Here is a 22,326-nt window from a genome sequence, read left to right on the forward strand (position 1 = left end):
GTAGAACCGCTATTTTAGATCTATTATTCTGTAATAAGGTAAGTTTAATAAGTAACTTCAAAGTAAATGATCCTGTGATGATAATACAATTGAATTCCATAATAAGTTTGTGAGCACTATACTCCAGTCCCAAACAACATCTTAAACTTAAACAAAGCCAATTATATAAGTATGAGGGAAGAACTGGCAAAGGTTGATTGGTAAATGGACTAAAATGTATGATGGTAAATAAACAGTAGGAAACATTTAAAGAAATAATTCAAAGTATTGAACAAACAAAACTCAGCAGGATCCATTCTTGGTTTTCTAGGGAAGTTAAGGATAGTAAAAATAGAAAATACTGGAAGTACTCAGCAGGTCATGCAACATCTATGGAGAGAGAAACAGGGTTAACATTTCCGGTCAATGACCTTTCATCAGAACTGGGAAAGGTTAGAAATTAATAGGTTTTAAGCAAGTGAAAAGGACAAGGTGGAAAAAGAACAAAAGTGAAGGTCTGTGATTAGTTGGAGGACATGATAGATTAAGTGGGGGAGGAGTTGATTTTGCAGGGCCAAAGAGAGTGGTAATTGGGCAAGTAAAGAAACAAAAGATGTGACTAGAAGGGTGTGAATGGCAGACTGGTGAAGAGCTGCCAATCAAAAACAAAGATACGTGCAAAACAAGACTGAAATGGAAACTTGCAAAGAGAAAGACAACAAAATGGGGGCAGAGATTACAGTCTGAAATTGTTGAACTCAGTGTTAAGTCCAAAAGGCTCTGGAGTGCCTAACAGAAAGATGAGTTGCTGTTCCTCAAGTACACTTTGAGCTTAATTGTTCCCGGCCTCCTGCAGGGTTTCAGAGAGGTCAGCACAAGAGCAAGGAGGAGAATTATAAAGACAGGTGACTGGAAGCTCAGAGTCATGCTTGCGGACTGTCGTTGGGAAAATGCTGGAATCTATCATTAAGGAAGTCTTAACAATGTGCTTAGAAAATCATAGTGTTATCAGACAGAAACAATTGCTTTCATGATAGGGAAATAGTGTTTGAAAAGTTTATTAGAGATATTTGAAGATGTAACTAGTAGGGTAGATAAAGGAGAACCAGTAGATGTAGTGCTAGTCACCTCCCTAAAGCAGCAATGGATGCCGATCTGGGAGATGTTAGTGATGTCTTCTGCTCCAGTATAGAAAAATCCAAAGTGAAGAAATTCATGGCCATGGTCACCTTCACAACGGGAAGGAGCACCACCCTTGGCTGCCGTGAGGCTGCAGGTGTACCTGCCAGAGGTGGAAGATTTCTGTGAGCACATCCTTTGCAAAATGAAGACAATGCACACACTATTCCTGACATAAGAGAAATACTTTCTGAAGACCATGAGTGGATAAGGTCTCTTACTGAGAGTGCTTCCCTCCGCATCCCTTATCTCCTCCCTCCTCCTCCCTCTGCAAGTAGCTTGTGCACTTCTATGTTACCTCTGCTCAATCCTTCTGTCATGATGCAAGCCAAGCAGGATGGCAACTATAGCACCCATGATTGGGAGCAAGTAATCTGGCCGGAACCCATAGAATCAAAGCCAATACCATCTCCATCTGCAGCACCACTACCTGTTAACTTGACCAAGTTTAAATAGTAGAAAGCTCACAGCACTTCTACAAACTCAGAGCCAGTCAGTTAGCAACTAATCTGAAATTAGTTGATGATCCTTTAAATAGTGCTAGTAGGAGGTCCTTCAATCCTGCTGCTAAACACATGTTCAGCTGTTTATGTTTAAAAGAGTGCATCCGCTGGGGTGGTGAGGTCAGAAATGGCAGCGCTAGTTGCAAATTGTCCATTGACGGACATCATGATTTGTCTGCACATGCTCCCACTGCCCTTGTTAACACCAGCATAAAAATGACATCCAGGAGGTGTAGTGTTTGAAGTGTGCAACCATAGCATCAAAACTACAGGCACTACATTGTCCAAAATAATATTGTTTGAAGTAAGTATAGAATGGGCGTTTGAAGGAAACATTTCTTCACATCCGCAGCATTATGAACTTTTTTTTGATTGCTTTGCAATATTTTGCTCATGGAATAAATATTTCACCTTCAAAATCATTTCCAGCATTTACAGCTTTTCTTTTTTCAAATACCAATAAATTATTGTGTACAGACAAAAAGCAGTATTACACAGAAGCTCTGCTGCTAGCAGCACAGGCAATTGATGTCGTTTTAAGTGTAGTTCTTCCTCCTTGTAGTAAAATTGTATCCTATAATTTTCACCTTATTTTCAGGAGTTTAAAGCTAAATAAAGTGGCCTTCTTCATACATCACTAAACTGAAGAAACGCAGGTTTAGTTACTCTTAACAAACAGAAGATGAAAGCATTCCACTAATTGTGCACTCAGTGCTTGTATCCCAGGAGCAATGTCTTTCTGTTCTGCTTTTCGACAGCATTATTAGCTGCATCGTTAAGTGAGGTATGTGCCTATGGCTAAAAAAGAAACACATAACAGCAGCAACTCCACAGGCTTATTTCCGGCAGATGGATATGCCCAGTTTGTGGTTCATTTGATGGGTTGACAGCTGTCAGTGTAAATATAACATTTCCAGAGTTGATTGGCTACTCTCTCAATTCTTTTGAAGTTTGTTTTTATAAGGGTTACTTGAGCCCATTGTTCCTCTAAAATCATTCACATCAGAGATGATAGTTGAGCAGTATCAAGTGACAGTGAAGTCCAAGCAATGCAGATGAGCAAACTGATCTTAGTCGAGATGTTCAGATGGATACTTGCTGACCACAACCCATTAAATTCTGACTGTGAACCAAACAATTGGTGTTTATCCTTTATTTCACCAAGGAGTTGGAGAGCAAGATTGGCCCCATCCTGTGCCCTATCTTTGTAAGATTTCACAGGGCCACTGCTAATATAGGAGGGCCACTCCCAGAATATTGAAGAGTCAGTTGCCTCTCTTTTTTCCTGATGAGATTGTTATTTATTCTCCATTTAGGATTAATTTCCGCATTATAATTTGAGACTAGTTACAGTCTGTCAGAGGTTATTAAAAGTTGTATTTCAATTTTTGTAGTTAAATGTTTACACATTTAATCAGGGTGGATGGGTTATCAACCTTTTGGGTACTGTTGCACCTTTTTACATAAGTTATAAAATTTAGGTTGCCAGTGAGACTGTTAAAGTAAAATCCATTTGTTCATCTAACCCCACCTCACTGTACTTTTTCTGTTAATACTCCGATCTGTCGCTATTACATTCAGTGTATTATTTTACAGTTATTACATTAAATTTCTATTGCTATTTGCTTAAGCCATAAAATGATCTTTTGCAGTTTTCTGCACTTGACAGTTTCACTTCCTGGTTTAGTTTCATCTGTAAACTTGGAGGCTATTCCCAAATCCTGGTTATACTATAAAGACTGCATTCTCATTTTGCTTAGGAAACAAAACACTAATCATTTGGACTGGATTCTAAAATACAGTAACCTAACGAGATAACTGTACAATGGTGGAAATCAGCTCCTCTTTCCTGAAAACATAAAATTGTAGTATCTAAGGAGAAATTCCCAAGTGAATTTCTCCTTAAATACCACAAGATATTTCCCTTTAAATGTCAAAAGCCAGAAAAATATTTTTAAAGTGACAAAGAGCTACAAGTTTATGTTATGACTTGGGAACAGCAGGAATACTTTATACAGATTAAAAACATTGTGACCTGGATAAAGGGTCCAGAGTTCCACAAATTGAATAGAGACTTTAAATAATAGGCCTCCATGAGAATGACGAATTACATGAGATTTGAAATATCTCCTATAATTTTTTAACACATATTTTAGATATAATTTTATATTGAAATTGTTCCCATTACAATTAAAGAAGCAAATGTATTTATATTATGCTTTTCACAACCTTGGGATGTCCTAAAGTACTTAACAGTCAGTGAAAAACATTTAATGTATAATCACCGTTATAATGTAGAGTGTCACGACTCACTGGGGATAGTGTCCTGTAGTATCAAGCCCCACTGCTCCCCAAGCCGTAACAAATGTCAGAAGTTTAATCAGCCCACCTAATTGCCCCAATTCTACTTAACTGTTTAATTTAGGTTAAAAGAATATGAGCACCAGATTTGAAACTTCATAAGTAAATAACTGTTTGTTAAACAAATTGTCTGTAACCAGTGGCAAAAGAAATAAATATGAGCTGCTAACTTTTAACTCTATAACTTAAGCTCTGCCCCTTCTTAAACCCCTATACACAAACACACACACACAAACACACACGCAAAACATGGATTTTAGTGGTGAGATAAAACACTTCAATAGCACCAATCCGGAGCTCAGGATTAGAGGGTTGAGTTGAAATTCTTCCTTCCACATTCCTTGCAGGTTGTTGTGGCTGACATGAGGTGGTCTCCCAGTGCTTGCAGTCTGTGGTTCTTTGGTTGAAACTTGCTTTTAACATCTCAACTGGTGATTTTTCCCCTTTTCCTCCTGACAAGGGTTTCTCAAAGAAAGCAGGATACAGCAATATGAGGATTAAGCAGCTAGCTACTATGGCAGGATTACTGGAGTCTTAGAAAACACAGGAGAAAGAGAGGTTTCAGGTCTTTACCCTTTTCACACTAGGAGCTGATCTACTGCACTATCCTCACGCAGAACCTGGCCACTTGGTCAGGAGCCAATCAAAATGCCATTGCTAGGCAGTTCCCTCTTAAACCAGTTCCCTCTTTCCAGCACCATTTTGTCCATCCTGGCACACACTGTTCCAGGAGATACCAACATTGTAGACTTTTTTCTTCCGGCTCTAATGAACATCCCTTTTAAACTGCAGCCATGGTAGTTTTTAAAGCCACAGTCCAATCGTAAAGCCACAGTCTAAGAAAAAATAAAAATATTTCCTTTACATGCCTCTACTCTTGAAAAGATGAAACACCATTTAACAAATACGTTTCATCCCAGGGGTGTGATACATAGATAACAAACACAAGACTTACACTCATTCATCCATCCTTCCCCCTTATACAATCTTAAGTATTAACTGATTTCAGTAATTTACAGCTGAGACAATGCACCGCAATCACATTATCTTTACCAGCAATGTGAACAATCTTTACATTGAATGGTGGAAACAATTGACTCCATCTAAACAGTCTCACATTTCGGGTTTTAAACTTCTCAATGAACACCAGAGGATTATGGTCAGTGTAGATTAGCGTTTCTTTGTTATCATCCTTTTTTTCTGTTCTTTATTTCTGTTCCTTTGACCTTCTTTGCTCCTACTTCTATCCCTTTCCTTGCTTTTGGATTTTGCTCTTTTTTTCTTGATCTTTACTATTGCCCTATTCCACATCATTACTTCTGGATTTAACCCAGTTTCCTTTGTGTTTTTGTTCCCTGCTTCTACTTCTTGAGTTTGCAAGCTTTTCCCTTTCTTTACTTTTTCTTTTACGCTATTTTTATTTCGTGAGTTGTTCCTTTTCCCTCTACCTTTGTCTTTACTCTGTTCTCTATCTCGGCTTCTAGGTTTTGATTTGGCCCTTTTTTCTTGCTCTCTGCTTTTACTTTGTTCTTGACTTTTCAATTTCGGTTTGGCCGGTTTTGCCCTCTCTTTGCTTTTACTCTGTTTACGATATCTACTTCTGGATTTTACCTCTTTACCATTAGTCTGCTCTGAATCACATGTGCTGGATTTTGACTTGACTTGTTTCTCCAACTCTTTCCCATTAGTCTGCTCTCGTGCTGCTTTACATGCTCCTGTTTTCGTTTTGGGTAATGGCCCTACAAAATCTACTAACACCTGACTAAATGGTTCTTCAAAAACTGGTATGGGTATTAAAGGTGTTGGTTTGATTACTTGTTGAGATTTACCTACTATCTGACATGTTTTACAAAATTGCACTACGTCTTTATGAAATCTTGGCCAGGTAAAATGCCTGTTTATCGATGCTTGGGCTTTCCATATTCCTACATATCCTGCCATGGGAATCACGTGCTACTCTCAATATCTCCTTATGATATTTGGGTGGTACCACTATCTGATGAATATCCGCCCATTCCTCATCCGCTGCCATGTGAGGGTGTCCCCACTTGCTCATCAGAACTCCATTTTTAAGGTAATAGCACTCCGGAACTCCTTCAGCCTCAACTTCAGTGTGAGCTGCCTGTACTAACTTGATTAACTCTGGATCTGCTTTCTGAGCCTGAAGGAAGACGTGCCAAACACTTCCTTTGAATTATCCTCACCCTTAAATAAGGTTTCTGCTACTCTAACATCTGCTCGTGGTATTACTTTGACCTCTGGTGATGGACTTTGTTTAGCCATTGCTCTGGTCACCACACACAATGGAAAAATACCAGGAACTTGTTCATGTAACTGCTCTGATAATTTAGCCTCTTTTAGACTTTCTGTGATCATTGGCAAAGCTATAACCATCACTCCTGCCTAATCATTCCCCAGGAGTAGATCCAGTCCATCCACAGGTAATTTCTTAACCACTCCTACAACCACCGATCCAGACAACAAATCACACTCCATTTGTACTTTGTACAATGGAACCGGGATGTACTCTCCACTTAGCAGTACTTTAGCTTTTGTTGAACTCTCTGGAGGGAAAACTAGGTCCTTCTCCAGCAAAAGGGTTTGAGTAGCTCCTGTGCTCCTTAATATAGTTATGGGTTTAGCTTGTTTTTGATTCATTCACAGGATGTGGGCTTCGCTGACTGGGCCAGCATTTATTGCCCATCCCTAGTTGCCGTTGAGAAGGTGGTAATGAGCTGCCTTCTTGAACCGCTGCAGTCCATGTGGTGTAGGTACACCCACCGTGCTGTTAGGAAGGGAGTTCCAGGATTTTGACCCAGCGACAGTGAAGGAACGGCGATTTATTTCCGAATCAGGATGGTGAATGACTTAGAGGGGAACTTCCAGGTGGTTGTGTTCCCATCTATCTGCTGCCATTGTCCTTCTAGATGGTGGTGGTCATGGAAGGTGCTGTGTAAGGAGCCTTGGTGAATTCCTGCAGTGCATCTTGTAGATGCTACACACTGCTGCTACTGTGCGTCGGTGGTGGAAAGAGTGAATGTTTGTGGATGTGGTGCCAATAAAGCAGGCTGCTTTTTCCTAGACGGTGTCAAGCTTCTTGCGTGTTGTGGAAGCTTCACTCATCCAGGCAAGTGGGAGTACTCCATCACACCCCTGACTTGTGCCTTGTAGATAGTGGACAGGCTTTGGGGAGTTAGGAGGTGAGTTACTCATCGCACAATTGCTAACCTCTAACCTGCCCTTGTGGCCACAGTATATGGCTAGTCCAGTTCAGTTTTCTGGTCAATGAAACCCCCAGGATGGAGATAGTGGGGGATTCAGTGATGGTAATGCCTTTGAACATCAAGGGACGATGGTTAGATTCTCTCTTGTTGGAGATGGTCATTGCCTGACACTTGTGTGGTGTGAATGTTATTTGCCACTTGTCAGCCCAAGCCTGGATATTGTCCAGGTCTTGCTGCATTTGGGCATGGACTGTTTCAGTATCTGAGGAGTCGCGAATGGTGCTGAACATGGTACGATCATCAATGAACATCCCCATTTCTGACCTTATGATGGAAGGAAGGTCATTGATGAAGCAGCTGAAAATAATTGAGCCGAGGACACTATCCTGCGGAACTGCATCATTTGGTGAAAAAGGGGTTATCTTCCCTTTCGATAAAAACCCTTCATATTTCTCATCTACCTTATTCACTTCACCTGCATTCACAGCAGTGTTTATCTTCAGACCTTTGTTTGTAGTTAAAGCTACAATTTGATCTGTGGCATTTTCTTTTTGAGTTCTCTTTTCGGACTCACTCTTACGAACCCCAGTGTGTCACATCAGCTTCCCCCGCAACTTCCAGCATTCTGAACAAATGTGTCCCACTTTATTACAATGGAAACACTTAGGCTTTTGACCTTCACCTCCACCCTCAATACCTACCTTCCTGATCTGGGGAGGAGATCTCAAAGTGTTCCCAGCTACCCATTCTTTACCCTGGCTACTTGCCTTCCTTTCACTCTCCCGCTTTCTATCCTTTTCAAATTTATGGGGGTGATGGATAAAAGGTTTGGTTTTATGGATTAGCTCATAATAATCAGCCATTATTGCTGCCTGCCTGGCAGTTGCAACCCTTTTGGTCTTCCACATGGGTTCTTATTACAAAAGCTAGGGAGTTTAAAAACTCTCCAAGAGAATGATCTCTCTGAGAACTTCACAGGTAGTTTCGACTCCTAGGCTTGTATCCACCTGTCAAAACTACTTTGTTTAAGTCTTTCAAATTCCACGTAAGTTTGCCCAGGCTGTTTCCTTAAGTTTCAAAACTTCTGTCTGTATGCTTCAGGGACCAATTCATATGCATTCACAATGACCTTTTTCAACGCATCATAATCCCTAGAAACCTCCTCTGACAGTGAGGCATAAATTTTCTATGCTCTACCTGTCATTTTGCTTTGCATGGGCAATGTCCAGTTTTCTTTGGCCAATTCATCTGTTTAGCTATCATCTCAAATGAAATAAAGAATGCTTCAATATCCCTTTTTTAAATTTTGGAAGAGCTTGTACAAATTCAAACACCTCCCCACTGGATTCTGATCTAGATGTATGTTCTACCTCAGCTCCAGGTTGTCTCTTTTTTAACTTGCAGCACCCTAAGCTGGAATTCTCTGTCTCTCTCTTTTTCTCATTTCACCTTTTCTAACATTGGCATTTCTAATTCCCTTTCTTGTTTACTTTCTATCTCCTGCCTTTCTCCCTTTGAAATGCCCTTTCTCTTTCCTTTTCTTTCTCTGCTATTTCTTTTTCTGCTGTCTCTAGCTCTTTTTTTTTCATTTCCTTTGCTTGTTCAAGTTCAAGCATCTTGATTTCTAAAATCTAACTACATCCAGCTGTGATTCACTAGTGTCAGGTATCATTTCCAACTTAAAATGTTGTGCTATATCTTCAATTATCCCTGCCTTCCTATCTTTGGCAGGCAATCCTACACTTAATTTATGTGTCAATTCGATTAACCTGGCTTTTGGGATCCCTTGTAAAGCCACCAGGGACATCTCTTCCACTTGCAGGAAGATTTTAGCAGTTTCCAGTGCCATCTTATTTTGAAAATATCAAACCTGGTGTTTCCTTTTAGACTTTATTACTTACTAAATCTACAGCCAAATTGTCATTTTCTTTGGTTCCAAAATATTCCGGAATCGAGCCCCTAAACTTTGTCACGACTCACTGGGGATAGTGTCCTGTAGCATCAAGCCCCACTGCTCCCCGAGCCGTGACAAATGTGAGAAGTTTAATCAGCCCACCTAATTGCTCCAATTCTACCTAACTGTTTAATTTAGGTTAAAAGAATACAAGCACCAGGTTTGTAAACTTAATAAGTAAATAACTGTTTATTAAACAAATTGTCTGTAACCAGTGGCAAAAGAAAAACATATGAACTGTTAACTTTTAGCTTAAACTCTACCCCTTCTTAAACCCCTATACACAAACACAACACACAACACACACACGACACACAAAACATGGATTTTAGTGGTGAGATAAAACACTTCAATAACACCAGTCCGGAGCTCAGGATTAGATGGGTTGACTTGGATTGCTTTCTTCCACATTCCTTGCAGGTTGTTGTGGCTGACACAAGGTGGTTTCCCAGCACTTGCAGTCTGTGGTTCTCTGGTTGAAACTTGCGTTTAATGTCTCTACTGGTGATTTTTCCCCTTTTATTCTTGACGGGTTTCTCAAAGAAAGCAGGATACAGCGATGTGAGGATTAGCCAGCTAGTTACTATGTCAGGATTACTGGAGTCTTACAAAACACGGGAGAGAGAGAGGTTTCAGGTCTTTCCTCTTTTTAGGCTAGGAGTTGATCTACTGCACTATCCTCACACAGAACTTGGCCACTTGGTCAGGAGCCGTCGCTAGGCAGTTCCCTCTTAAACCAGGTCTCCTTTCCAGCACCATTTTGTCCAACCTATTCACACTGTTCCAGGAGATAGCAACATTGTAGATTTTCTTCTCCTGCTCAAATGAACATCTCTTTTAATCTGCAGCCATGGTAGTTTTTAAAGCCACAGTCCAATCTTAAAGCCCCAGTCCAAGAAAAAATAAAAATATGTTCTTTACAAGAGTCACCTTCTCTTCTAAGGCTTTCTTTGTTAGAGCTAATTTAATTTGATCAGAATGATTTTAAAAATTCAGAGTTATCTATCACATGTTGCGGCAATATGCATGAGTGTAGAGAAATCTGCTGCCTCCTAATACCACAGCTGGAAAATAATGGCATTTTTCTATACTCCTTGCACTACCAATCAGGGAGTCAAGACCAAGTGTAACCTTTGAAGTGAAATGGGGATAGAGGGTCGGAGATAATTGAATCAGAGTGTACAGATGTAATTCAGTCTCCAATTGGGGTGGAAGAGGACTCTGTTTGAGGTTAGCAATGATGGATTCTATCCACTTTTTTATTTTTTCACCAGAAAGACTTGCTGAAAGAAGCTGGCATCACAGACATGGATAGCGGAAGTCCTTTCCCTGCAACTGTTCAAAGTATGAATGCATATTTAGGGTGAGTATTTATTGTTGCTATGAAACCCAGGATTGAATTATGTACTTTATTGTTTATCCCCCTTGCCCCGCCACCCCCCCTGCAAACAGCTGTATAACAAGTTAAAATTTACACTTGCAGTTCAGCATTAGTGAATACATTGGGCAGAATTTTGTCCTTGATGGGCGGGCGGGCCCCAGCAGCTCGGTGGCGGGTGGGCAGTTGATCGCCGCCATTTTAAGTGGGGGTGGGCCAATTAAGGCCTGCCCAGTGTGTCGCCTGACAGATAGCGCTATGCGCTTGCTGTGCGGGGTGGGGAGGGATTCCCCAACTGTCAGAGTGCGCTCTTTTGTGCATGTGTGTGAAACAGTGCACATCTCTTTGAGGCAAAGTGCTGCCTTAGGGAGATAACTGAAAGGCTGGCAAATATAAAATAGAACAATAAAAAATTCATTAACATGTCCCCCTCATGTGAAAATGTCACATGAGATGGGACATGTTAATGAAATAAACGAAAACTTTATTAAATGTTTTTAAAACCGCTATCAAATCTCATCCCGCCACTGGAAGAGGTTTGTAAAAAAATCACCTACCCGTTGGGCCCGTGTACCGAGCCGAAATTCGCACAGGCCCCTCAAAATCGTCGACGATTGGCACGTTAAGGGCCTTAATGAGGCCTTTAATAAATGGCGGGCACGTGTCCCACTGCATAGCGCGCCCACCGACCGAAATATCACGATGCCGCGTGCTGACGTCAGGACGCTCGTGCGACATCAGCGAACGAAATTTTAAGCGCTGGCGTGCAGACTCCACCATCTGCACGCCAGCCAGAAGATTCTGCCCAACGTCAGCGCGAATTGAAGCTGTTCATCTGAATTCTGAGAAGCCCCTATATCCACCTTTTTAATTGTATCTCATTGATTGACAGAATGCTGACTGAAGTAGATTAGGCACTAGAGGGAGAGATGTGGGTGGATATGATGATGTTTTTAAAGTCAAAAAGGCTCCCCGGGGCAGAATAATATGGAGTGGAGGTAAACGGCAAGTAACCACCCACCCCCACTAGGAAACCAGGTTGGCATGGAACCAACATGCCCCAAGCCAACCGGCCCTGCAGCAATAAAGCGCTGAGGGGTACATTATTGAGGACTGAGTGGACTTCTGCCCCCGGAGCTGCCAGCCAATTTGATTCGTCAGCAGCTCCCTCATCCCTGGCAGCACCAGGAAGACGTCAGTGGTGGCAGCTGCTAAGAGTGTCACCAGTGGAGCCCAAGGCCTAGAATCCCTGGAGCAGGTAAGCCTGGGGTCTTGGCCCTGGAGGGTTAGGGGAGGTTATGGAGAGAGATAGTGGAGGTGAGGGGCTGGATTTAAGGGAGGGAGCAGGTAGGAAGGAAGGGGTTGTTCAGTCTAAGTGGGGGGTGGTGCCCTGCGATTGGCAAGGGGCAGCCCCCGAAGAGCAACCTCCCCACTTCCTGCCCTTTAAACATTTCAGTTTAAAAATCGGGCTTCTTACTCCTGCCCTGTTTGCCCACTCCTAACATATTATGGTGTGGGAGCTTATTATCAGGACTAGTTGGCTTGATAACAAACCTAATTGTCCCTTAATTGTTGATTTAAATATGGTGGGCTGGCTGCCAATTTCAGCACCTGCCCACCCTCTGTATTATGGGGTTGAGCACAGGGGTGGGTGGGGAGGTGGTGGGATGGGCATTCAATCCATTTTACATGTCCCCCACCACAGGAAACACACCCACTGGGGACACACAAAATTCTGCCTCTGGGGTCTGTGCTGAAACTTGTAACTGATTTACAGACAAGTGCTAGTGGAATGACATTGATGTTTGCCAATTTTACCAGTTTTTGGTTCATGCTAAACTGAGCAAGAATGCAAGACATTGCAGGAGGACATTAATTTTTGGAGTGGGCAGAGAGGTGACAGATGTAGTTTAATTCAAAGAAATGAATATTGATACTTTTTTGGGAAATAAGAACAGTGAACAAATGTACATCCAAAATTCTAAGACCCAGCGTATTCCTCAGAATGTTCCAATGTGTTTCACTGCCAATGAATTAGATTTGAAGTGCAGTCACTTATTATGTAGGCAAATGCAGTATCCTGTTTGCATACAGCAAGCTCCACAATCAAAAAATGAGATCATTAATTCATGAATGTAATTTTTGGTAATGTTGGTTGAGGAACATATATTGTCACAAGACACTGAGAGTACTTCCTTTTCTTTGAATTGTACCATTGGATTTTTTTTTACATACTCTTGAACACACAGATGAGTCCTTGGATTAACATCTCATCTGAAGGATGGCACCTCTGACAATGCTGCACTCCCTCAAATGCAACACTGAAGTATCAGCCTAGATTATATATCCAAGTCCTCATGTGGATGTTGAATCCAGAACTTTCTGACTCATGTCAAATGCTGTTGGTGATACTTGCTTGGGGTGTGTTGGAGTATTGTATGCAATTCTGGATACCCTATTATAATAAAAATAATAGAACCATATAAAAGATACAGTGAAAGTTCATGGGAATTATATCAGGAATCAGAGGATATACTTGAGGAAAGACTTGAAACCAAATGGAACTTTTTTCAATGCACCTGAGAAGATTAAGGAGGATCCAATGGTTAGCCCCTAAAACCCTCCCCATCTCTGTAGAAACCTGCAGCCCATAAAACCCAGCCTGTACAACCCACCCTATCTCTGTAAATGCCTACAAGCCCTACAACCCACCTTGTTTCAGTAACCTGCCCTAGCCCCTACTAAGTACCCACTGCTGTAACCTTCTCCAACCGCTAAAAACCTTCACTATCACTCTAACTTCCTCAATGCTCTAAAAACCTTTCCCCTCTCTGTTACCCCTTGTAGCCTTACAACCCTCCCTATCCCTGTAAGTGTCTCCAACCCCTGTTATCCTCTTTTTCTGCAACTTCCTTCCAGCCCCACAATTCTCCCTGCCTCTGTAACTTCCTCCAACCGCGACAACCCTCCCTATCTGTGTAATCTCCTCCAACCCCCACAACCCTCCCTATCTCTATTACCTCCTCCATCCCCTATAAACTTAACTACCTCTGCAACATCCTCAAATCCCTACAGCAATCCCCATCTCTGTAACATAATACAGAACCTACACTCTTCCTTATCTCTCAGTTCCTCCAGGCCCTATAGCTTTCCTTATCTCTCTTACCATCTCCAGCCACTACAACCCTCCCTATCTCTCTACCATACTTTAACTCCTACAACCCTCCTTTTCTCTTTAACATCCTCCAAACACTACTCTGTATTGTACTCTGAGTGGGGGACTTCAAAGTACAGACTGAGCTGGCCGAGTCCTAAAGGACATAGCTGCTAGACTGGGCCTACAGCAGGTGGTGAGGGAACCAACAGGAGGAAAAAACATTCTTGACCTCACCAAACTGCCTGCCACAGATGCATCAGTCCATGACCGTATTGGTAGGAGTGACCATTGCACAGTCCAGATGGAGACAAAGTCCCATCTTCACATTGAGGATATCCTCCATCGTGTTGTGTGGCACTACCACTGCGTTAAATGGGATAGACTTTGAATAGATCTAACAACTCAAGACTAGGCAACCATGAGGTGCTGTGGGCTAACAGTAGCAGCAGAACTGTACTCAATCACAATCTGTAACCTCATGGCCAGGCATATCCCCCACTTTGCCATTACCATCAAGCCAGGGGATCAACCTTGTTTCAATGAGGAGTGCAGGACAGCATGCCAGGAGCAGCACCAGGCATATCTAAAAATTAGGTATCAACCTGGTGAACAACCACACCTGCTCATCTCCCTTTCTGTCTGGCTGCTGTTGCCACTCGTTTATCCTCCCTGCTGGTTTCATGCTCGCTGCTCTCACCGCTCTTTTATCCTTCCTGCTGGTCATTTAGGGAACAGTGAAAATAAGAGCACATCATAATAATTAAATAGCCCTTGCAAAAGAAGAAGGAACAATCTAGAATAAAAGCACTTAATGGGAGATGGGCCAAGTTCAGGGGGGTGAGAACAAATCTATCCTAGGTGAACTGGAACCAAGAATTGACAGGCAAAGCTGTAATGGAACAGCGGGCCTCCTTTAAAGATGATGTAGTTTGGGTACTGTTAGTGTTCATTCGCACAAGAAGGAAAAGCTGGACAACAAAGTAGAACTCCCTGGATGACAAAAGAGCTAGAGAGTAACATAAAGCAGAAATAGGGTGACAGGTGTCAGGTTAATAGTCAGGTGAGAACCAGGCTAAATATAGAAACTTCAGAGGGGAAATGATAAAGGGAATACGAGGGGTGAAGAGAGAGTATGAGAAGAGATTAGCATCTAAATTCACATGGAATCCAAAAGTCTTCTACAGGCATATAAATAAGAAGAGGTGGAATGGAGCCCATTTGGGTGCAAAAAAGGGATTTATGCATGAAGGATTTGGGCATGGTTGAGGTATTAAATGGACACTTTGCCTCAGTCTTTACAAAGGAAGAAGATGCTGTCAAAGCTGTAGTAAAAGAGGAGGCTCTTAAGACACTAGATGAGCTTAAAATTGCTCGAGGAGGTATTAGGCTGGCTGTACATAATGTTGATAAATCACCAGGATGCACTGGCTATGATTTTCTAAAAGTCCTTAAATTCAGGAACAGCCCCATCAGATTGGAACAAAAACAGAAAATATTGGAAAAACTCACCAGGTTTAGCAGCATTTGTGGAGAGAGAAACAGAGTTAACATTTCGAGTCCGTATGACTCTTCTGCAGAGCGTCAGATTGGAAGTTGGCAAATGTTTTACAGCTATTCAAAAAAGGAGGGAGATAGAAAAAAACAGTGAACTACGGCTCAGTTAGCCTACATCATACGAACATAAGAACATATTAATTAGGAGCTGGAGGAGGCCACTCAGTTCCTTGAGCCTGCTGTGCCATTCAATAAGATAATGGCTGACCTAATTATAACCTTAACTGCACATTCCCACCTACCCCGAATAACCGTTCACTCTCTTGCTTATCAAGAATCTATCTAGCTCAGCCTTAAAAATATTTAAAGACTCTGCTTCCACTACCTTTTGAGGAAGAGAGTTCCATAGACTCACCACCCTCTGAGAGAAAAAAAAATTCCCCACCTCTGCCTTAATACCACTTATTTTCAAACAGTGATCCCTAGTTCTAGATTCTCGCACAGAAGGAAGCATCCTTTCCACATCTGCCCTGTCAAGACCCCTCAGGATCTCATGTTTCAATCAAGTCTCCTCCTGCTCTTCTAAACTCCAGTGGATACAAGCTCAGCTCATATGACAACCCACACATTCCAGGTATTAGCCTAGTAAACCTTCTCTGAACTGCTTCTGACACAGTTACATCCTTCCATCAATAAGGAGACCAATACTGTACACAGTACTCCAGATGTGATCTCACCAAAGCCTTGCAAAACTGAAGCATAACCTCAATTTTTGCCTTCAATTCCCCTTACAATAAACAATAGCATTCTATTAGTTTTACCAATTACTTGCTGTACCTGCATACTAACCTTTTGTGCTTCATGCACTAGGACACCCAGATCCCTCTGCATCCCAGAGCTGTGCAATCTCTCACCATTTAGGTGATATGCTTCTTTTTTATTCTTGCTGCCAAAATAGACAATTTCACATTTTTCCTCATTCTACTCCATTTGCCAGATCTTTGCCCACCCACTTAACCTATCTATATCCCTTTGCACCCTCCTTATGTCCACTTCACAGCTTAATTTCTTACCTATCTTTGTATCATCAGTGGATTTTGCAACCATACCTTCAGTCCCTTCATTCAAGTCCTTTATATAAATTGTAAAAAGTTGAGGCCCCAGCACTGATCCTGTGGCACATCACTCGTTACATCTTGCCAACCAGAAAGTGCCTAATCTCTTTGTTGTATATGCCTTTAAGTGTTAGCAGCATGCCATTGAAATATAACGTGTTTGGCAGAGCAAGGGTTAATGTGGGACTGGAGAATAGTACTGCCCTTGGTGTGATGTACAGGGTCACATTATAGTAGACTGGAGAGTAGAGTCTGGAAGGAGACGTCATGGAGGCAGCACCCATGCATGGCGGTACCTGAGGTACGTACATAGTTATTGGTTAACAATAGATGGTTGATATTTAAACATACAAGTCCCAAGACCTCTTAGTGAGAGACTTAACAAATCTTTACAACATTGTTAGCTAGCCAATCTTCAGACAATGCCAATATGTTAACACCTACAGCATGAGCTTTTATTTTCTGCAATAACGTTTGATGGGGCACCTTATGAGATGCCTTCTGAAAATCTAAGTGCAGTACATCCACTGGTTCCCCTTCATTCAAGTCTTCAATTAACTTCAATAATTTGATTAAATATGATTTACCTCTCTCAAAACCATTGACCCTGTCCATTACATTGCATTTATCTAAGTGCCCTGCTATAGCTTCCTTAATAATAGCTTCTAATATTTTCCTTATGACAGATGTTAAGCTAACTGGCCTATAGTTTCCTGCTATCTGTCTCCGTCCCTTTTTGAATGAGAGAGTTACATTAACTATTTTCCAGTCTGATGGAACCTTTCCTGAATCTAGGGAATTTTGGAAAATTAAAATGAGCACATCAATTATCTCACTAGCCACTTCTTTTAAGACCCTAGGATGAAGTTCATCAGGACCCGGGGACTTGTCAGCCCACAGCACCAACAATTTGCTCAGTACCACTTCCCTGGTGATTGTAATTTTCTTGAGTTCCTCCCTCCCTTCCATTTCTTGATTTATGGCATATACTGGAAGAAACAATGGGAGCTTGTCAGAAAGGTACAGTGATCGTCTTGGGGGATTTTAATCTACACATAGGTTGGAAAAATCAGATGAGCAAAGGTAGCCTAGATGATGAGCTCGTAGAATGTTTTCAGGATAGTTTCTTACAACAGCATGTTCTGGAGCCAACCAGAGAGCAGGCTAAACTAGACCAACTATCTCTGGGATGCTACTTGTATCCTTTATAGTGAACACCGATGCAAAATATTTGTTCAATTCATCTGCCATCTCTGTATTTTCCATTATTAATCCCCCAAACTCACTTTCTCTAGGACCAAGGCTCACTTTATCAACTCTTCTTTTTTAAATATCTGTAGAAACTCGTACTATCTGTTTTTAGATTTGTAGGTAGCTTTCTCTCGTATTCTAACTTTTCCTCCTTATTAAACTTCGTCATTCTTTGCTTTTTTTTATATTCTGTCCAATCTTCTGACCTGCCACCCATCTTTAATCAAGTTATGCCCTTTTTTTTAAGTTTGATACTATCGTTAACTTTTTTAGTTAACCACAGTGGTAGCTCATCCCCTTGGAATTTTTCTTGCTCTTGCAGAATATATCTATTCTGTGTATTCTGAAATATCCCTTTAAATGTTTGCCACTGCATCTCTATTGACCTACCCCTTAACCTAATTTGCCAGTTCACTTTAGCTTGGTCTGCTTTAATACCCCATAACTGCCTTTATTTAAGTTTAAAATACTAGTCTTGGACCCAATCTTCGCTCCATGAAACTGAATGTAAAATTCAATCATATTATGATTACTGCTACCTAGAGATGCCTTCACTATGAAGTCATTAATTAATCCCATCTTGTTGCACAATACCAGGTCTAGTACAGACTGCTCTCTTGTTGGCTCTAGAACATGCTGTTGTAAGAAACTATCCTGAAAACATTCTGAGCTCCTTGCCGAGGCTACCTTTGCCCATCTGATTTTTCCAGTCTATAGGTAGATTAAAATCCCCCATGATGATCACTCATTCTTTTTGACAATCTGCCATTATTTCTTCCTATATACTCCATCTACTGTGTGAGTATTGTTAGACGGCCTGTACACCACTCCCACAAATTACTTCTAGCATTTATTGTTGCTCATCTCCAGCCAAACCACTTCTACATCCTGGTCTCCTGAACTTAGGTCGTCCCTCTCTATTGTCCTAATACCACCATGAATTAACAGAGCCACCCCTCCATCTTTTCCTAGCTTCCTATCCATTCTAAATGTCATAATTCATTGATAAAATGCTGGAATCTATTATGAAGCAAATCTTAACAATGCACTTTGGAAAGTATTGTATGATTAGAACAAGTCAATATGGTTTTACTAAGGGAAATCCTGTATGTCAAATGTATTAGAGTTTTTTGAAGTCATAACTAGATAACTAGGGTAGGCAAAGGGGGACAGTAGATATAGTATACCTGAATTTCTAAAAGGCATTCAATAAAGTGCTGCACAAAAGGTCAAAAGGCAAAATAAGGACTCCTGGAGTTGGGGGTAATATATTCACATGGATAGAGGATTGGTTAGCAGACAGGAAGTATAGGCATAAAGGAAGTATTCTCAAATTGGCAGTTAGTGAATAGTGGAGTCCACAAGGATCATTGTTGGTGCCTCAGCTATTTATAATTTATATTAATGACTTGGGTGAAGAGACAAAGAGTTTTTTTTATTCATTTATGGGAAGCTGCCGTCAATGGCTAGGGCAGCATTTATTGCCCATCCCTAATTGCCCTTGAGAAGGCGGTGATGAGCTGCCTTTTTGAACTGCTGCAGTCCCTCTGGTGTAGGCACATCCACAGTGCAATTAGGGATGGAGCTCCAGGATTTTAACCCAGCGACAGTGAAGGAATGGTGATAAATTTCCAAGTCAGGATGGTGAGTGGCTTAGAGGAGAACTTCCAGGTGCTGCTGTTCTCATGTGTCTGCTGCCCTTGTCCTTCTAGATGGTAGCGGCCGTGGATTTGGAAGGTGCTGCCTAAGGAGCCTTGGCAAAAGTTTCTGCAGTGCATCTTGTAGGTGGTCCACACTGCTGCCATTGTTCGTCAGTGGTGGAGGGAGTAAATGTTTGTGGAAGGGGTGCCAATTTAGTGGGCTGCTTTGTCCTGAATGGTGTCAAGCTTCAGAGTGTTGTTGGAGCTGCACTCATCAAGACAACCAGAGAGTATTCCATTTCACTCCAGACTTGTGCCTTGTAGGTGGTGGACAGGCTTTGGGGAGTCAGGATGTGAGTTACTCACCACATGATTTCTAGCCTCTGACCTGCTTTTGTAGCCACAGTTCAGTTTCTGGTCAAGGGTAACCCCTAGGATGTTGATAGTGTGGGATTCAGCAATGATAATGCATTGAATGTCTAGGAACGATGGTTAGATTCCCTCTTATTGGAGATGGTCATTGCCTGGCACTTGTGTGGCGCAAATGTTGCTTGCCACTTGTCAGCTCAAGCCTGGATATTGTCCAGGTCTTGCTGCATTTAGGCATGAACTACTTCAATATCTGAGGAGTCGCAAATGGTGCTGAACATTGTGGAATCATCAGCGAACATCCCCACTTCTGACCTTATGATGGAAGGAAGATCCTTGATGAAGCAACTGAAGATGGTTGTGCCTACGACACTACTCTGAGGAACTCCTGCAATGATGTCTTGGAACTGAGATGATTATCCTCCAACAACCACAGCCATCTTCTTTTGTGCTAGGTATGACTCCAACCAGTGGAGAGTTTTCCTGCTGATTCCCTTTGACTCCAGTTTTGCTAGGGCTCCTCGATGTCACACTCGGTCAAATGTTGCCTTGATGTCAAGTGCAGACACTCTCAACTCACCTTGGGAGTTCAGCTCTTTTGTGCATGTTTGAACCAAAGCTATAATGAGGTCAGAAGCTGAGTTACCTTAGTGGAACCCAAACTGAGCACCAGTGAGGTTATTGCTAAGCAAATGCTGCTTGATGACACTGTTGATGACCCCTTCCACATTTTACTGATGATGGCGAGTAGACTGATGGGGCGGTAATTGGGTTGGATTTGTCCTGGTTTCTGTGTACAGGACATATCTGGGCAATTTTCCACATTGCCGGGTCAGCGTCAGAGTTGTAGCTTTACTGGAACAGCTTGGCTAGGGAAATGGCAATTTCGGGAGCACAAGTCTTCCATACTATTGCCAGAATATTATCAGGGCCCAAAGCCTTTGTAGTATCCAATGCCTTCAGCCGTTTCTTGATATCATATGGAGTGAATCGAATTAGCAGAAGACTGGCATCTGTGATGCTTTGGACCTCCGGAGGAGGCCGAGATGGATTGTCCACTTGGCACTTCAGGCTGAAGATCCTTGTGAATGCCTCAGTTAATTTTTGCACTGATGTGCTGGGCTCCCCCATCATTGAGGAGGAATATTTGTGGAGCATCCTCCTCCAGTGAGTTGTTTAATTGCCCACTGCCATTCATGACTGGATGTGGCAGGACTGCAGAGCTTAGATTTCATCTGTTGGTTGTGGAATCACATAGCTCCATCTTTCACTTGCAGCTTATGTTGTTTGACATGCAAGTAGTCCTGTGTTGTAGCCTCACTGGGTTGATACCTCATTTTCAGGTATGCCTGGTGCTGCTCCTAGCATGCCCTCCTGCACTCTTCATTGAATCAGGGTTGATCCCTTGGCTTGGTGGTGATGGTATAGTTGGGGATAAGCCGGACCATGAGGTTACAGATTGTGGTTGAGTATGATTCTGCTACTGCTGATGGCCCACAGTGCCTCATGGATGCCCAGTCTTGAGTTGCTAGATCTGTTTGAAATCTGTAGCATGTAGCACAGTGGCAGTACCACACAACACAATGGAGGGTATCCTCAATGTGAAGGCAGGACTTTGTCTTCACATGGACAGTGCAATGGTCACTCCTACTGATACTGTCATGGACAGATCATCTGCGGCAGACAGAATGGTGAGGATGAGGTCAAGTATGTTTTCCCTCATCACCTGCCACAGACCCAGTCTAGTAGCTATGTCCTTTAGGACTTGGCCAGTTCGGTCTGTGGTGGTGTTCCCGAGTCACTCTTGGTGATGGACATTGAAATCCCCCACCCAGAGTACACTCTGCGCTCTTGTCACCCTCGGTGCTTCCTCCAAGTGGTGTTCAACGTAGAGGAGTACTGATTCATCAGCTGAGGGCGGGGGCGGTACGTGGTAATTAGCAGCAGGTTCCCTTGTTCACGTTTGATCTGATGCCATGAAACTTCATTGCGGCCAGTGTCGATGTTGAGGACTCCCAGGGCAACTCCCTCCCGACTGTATACCACTGGGCTGCCACCTCTGCTGGCTGAGGGTTGGTGACAATGGTGTCTGGGACACGATCTGTAAGGTATGATTCCATGACGCTGTTGCTTAACTAGTCTGTGAGCAGCTCTCCCAATTTTGGCACAAGCCCCCAGATGTTGGTAAGGAGGACTTTGCAGATTTGACAGGGCTGGGTTTGCTGTTTTCGTTTTCAGTGCCTAGGTTGATGCTGGGTGGTCCATCCAGTTTCATTTCTTTTTACTGACTTTGTAGCAGTTTGATACAACTGAGTGACTTGCTAGGCCTTTTCAGAGGGAATTTAAGAGTCAACCACATTACCACAGATCTGGAGTCACGTGTGGGCCAGACCAGGTGAGGACAGCAGATTTCGTTCCCTAAAGGGACATCAGAGGGCCAGATGGGTTTTTTACGACAATCAGCAATGGTTACATGGTCATCCAGATTTTTATTGAATTCAAATTCCACCATCTGCCTTATCGGGATTCGAACATGGATCCATATAGCGTTACCCTGAGTCTCTAGATTTCCAGTCCAGTGATAATACCACTATGCCACCACCTCCCCTTTCATCATTTTGCTGATGATACAAATCCAGGTGATCAGGTAAATTGTGGGGAGGATATGGAAAGTGTGCAAGGAGATGGAGACATGTTAAGTGAGTAGACAACAAGATGGCAG

The 22,326-nt window shown here is 42.3% G+C and overlaps 1 protein-coding gene across 1 annotated transcript in view; it reads left to right on the forward strand.

The window, feature by feature from the left end:
- The window catches only part of LOC121283940, a 197,618-nt gene that overhangs the window by 28,770 nt on the left and 146,522 nt on the right, over nt 1-22,326 (forward strand). The window contains exon 5 of the mRNA XM_041198739.1: nt 10,475-10,563. Within this exon, the coding sequence (XP_041054673.1) occupies nt 10,475-10,563 (89 nt within the window). The remainder of the gene's footprint in view (nt 1-10,474; nt 10,564-22,326) is intronic.

Source organism: Carcharodon carcharias, chromosome 1 (assembly GCF_017639515.1).
Source record: "Carcharodon carcharias isolate sCarCar2 chromosome 1, sCarCar2.pri, whole genome shotgun sequence".
NCBI lineage: Eukaryota > Metazoa > Chordata > Chondrichthyes > Lamniformes > Lamnidae > Carcharodon > Carcharodon carcharias.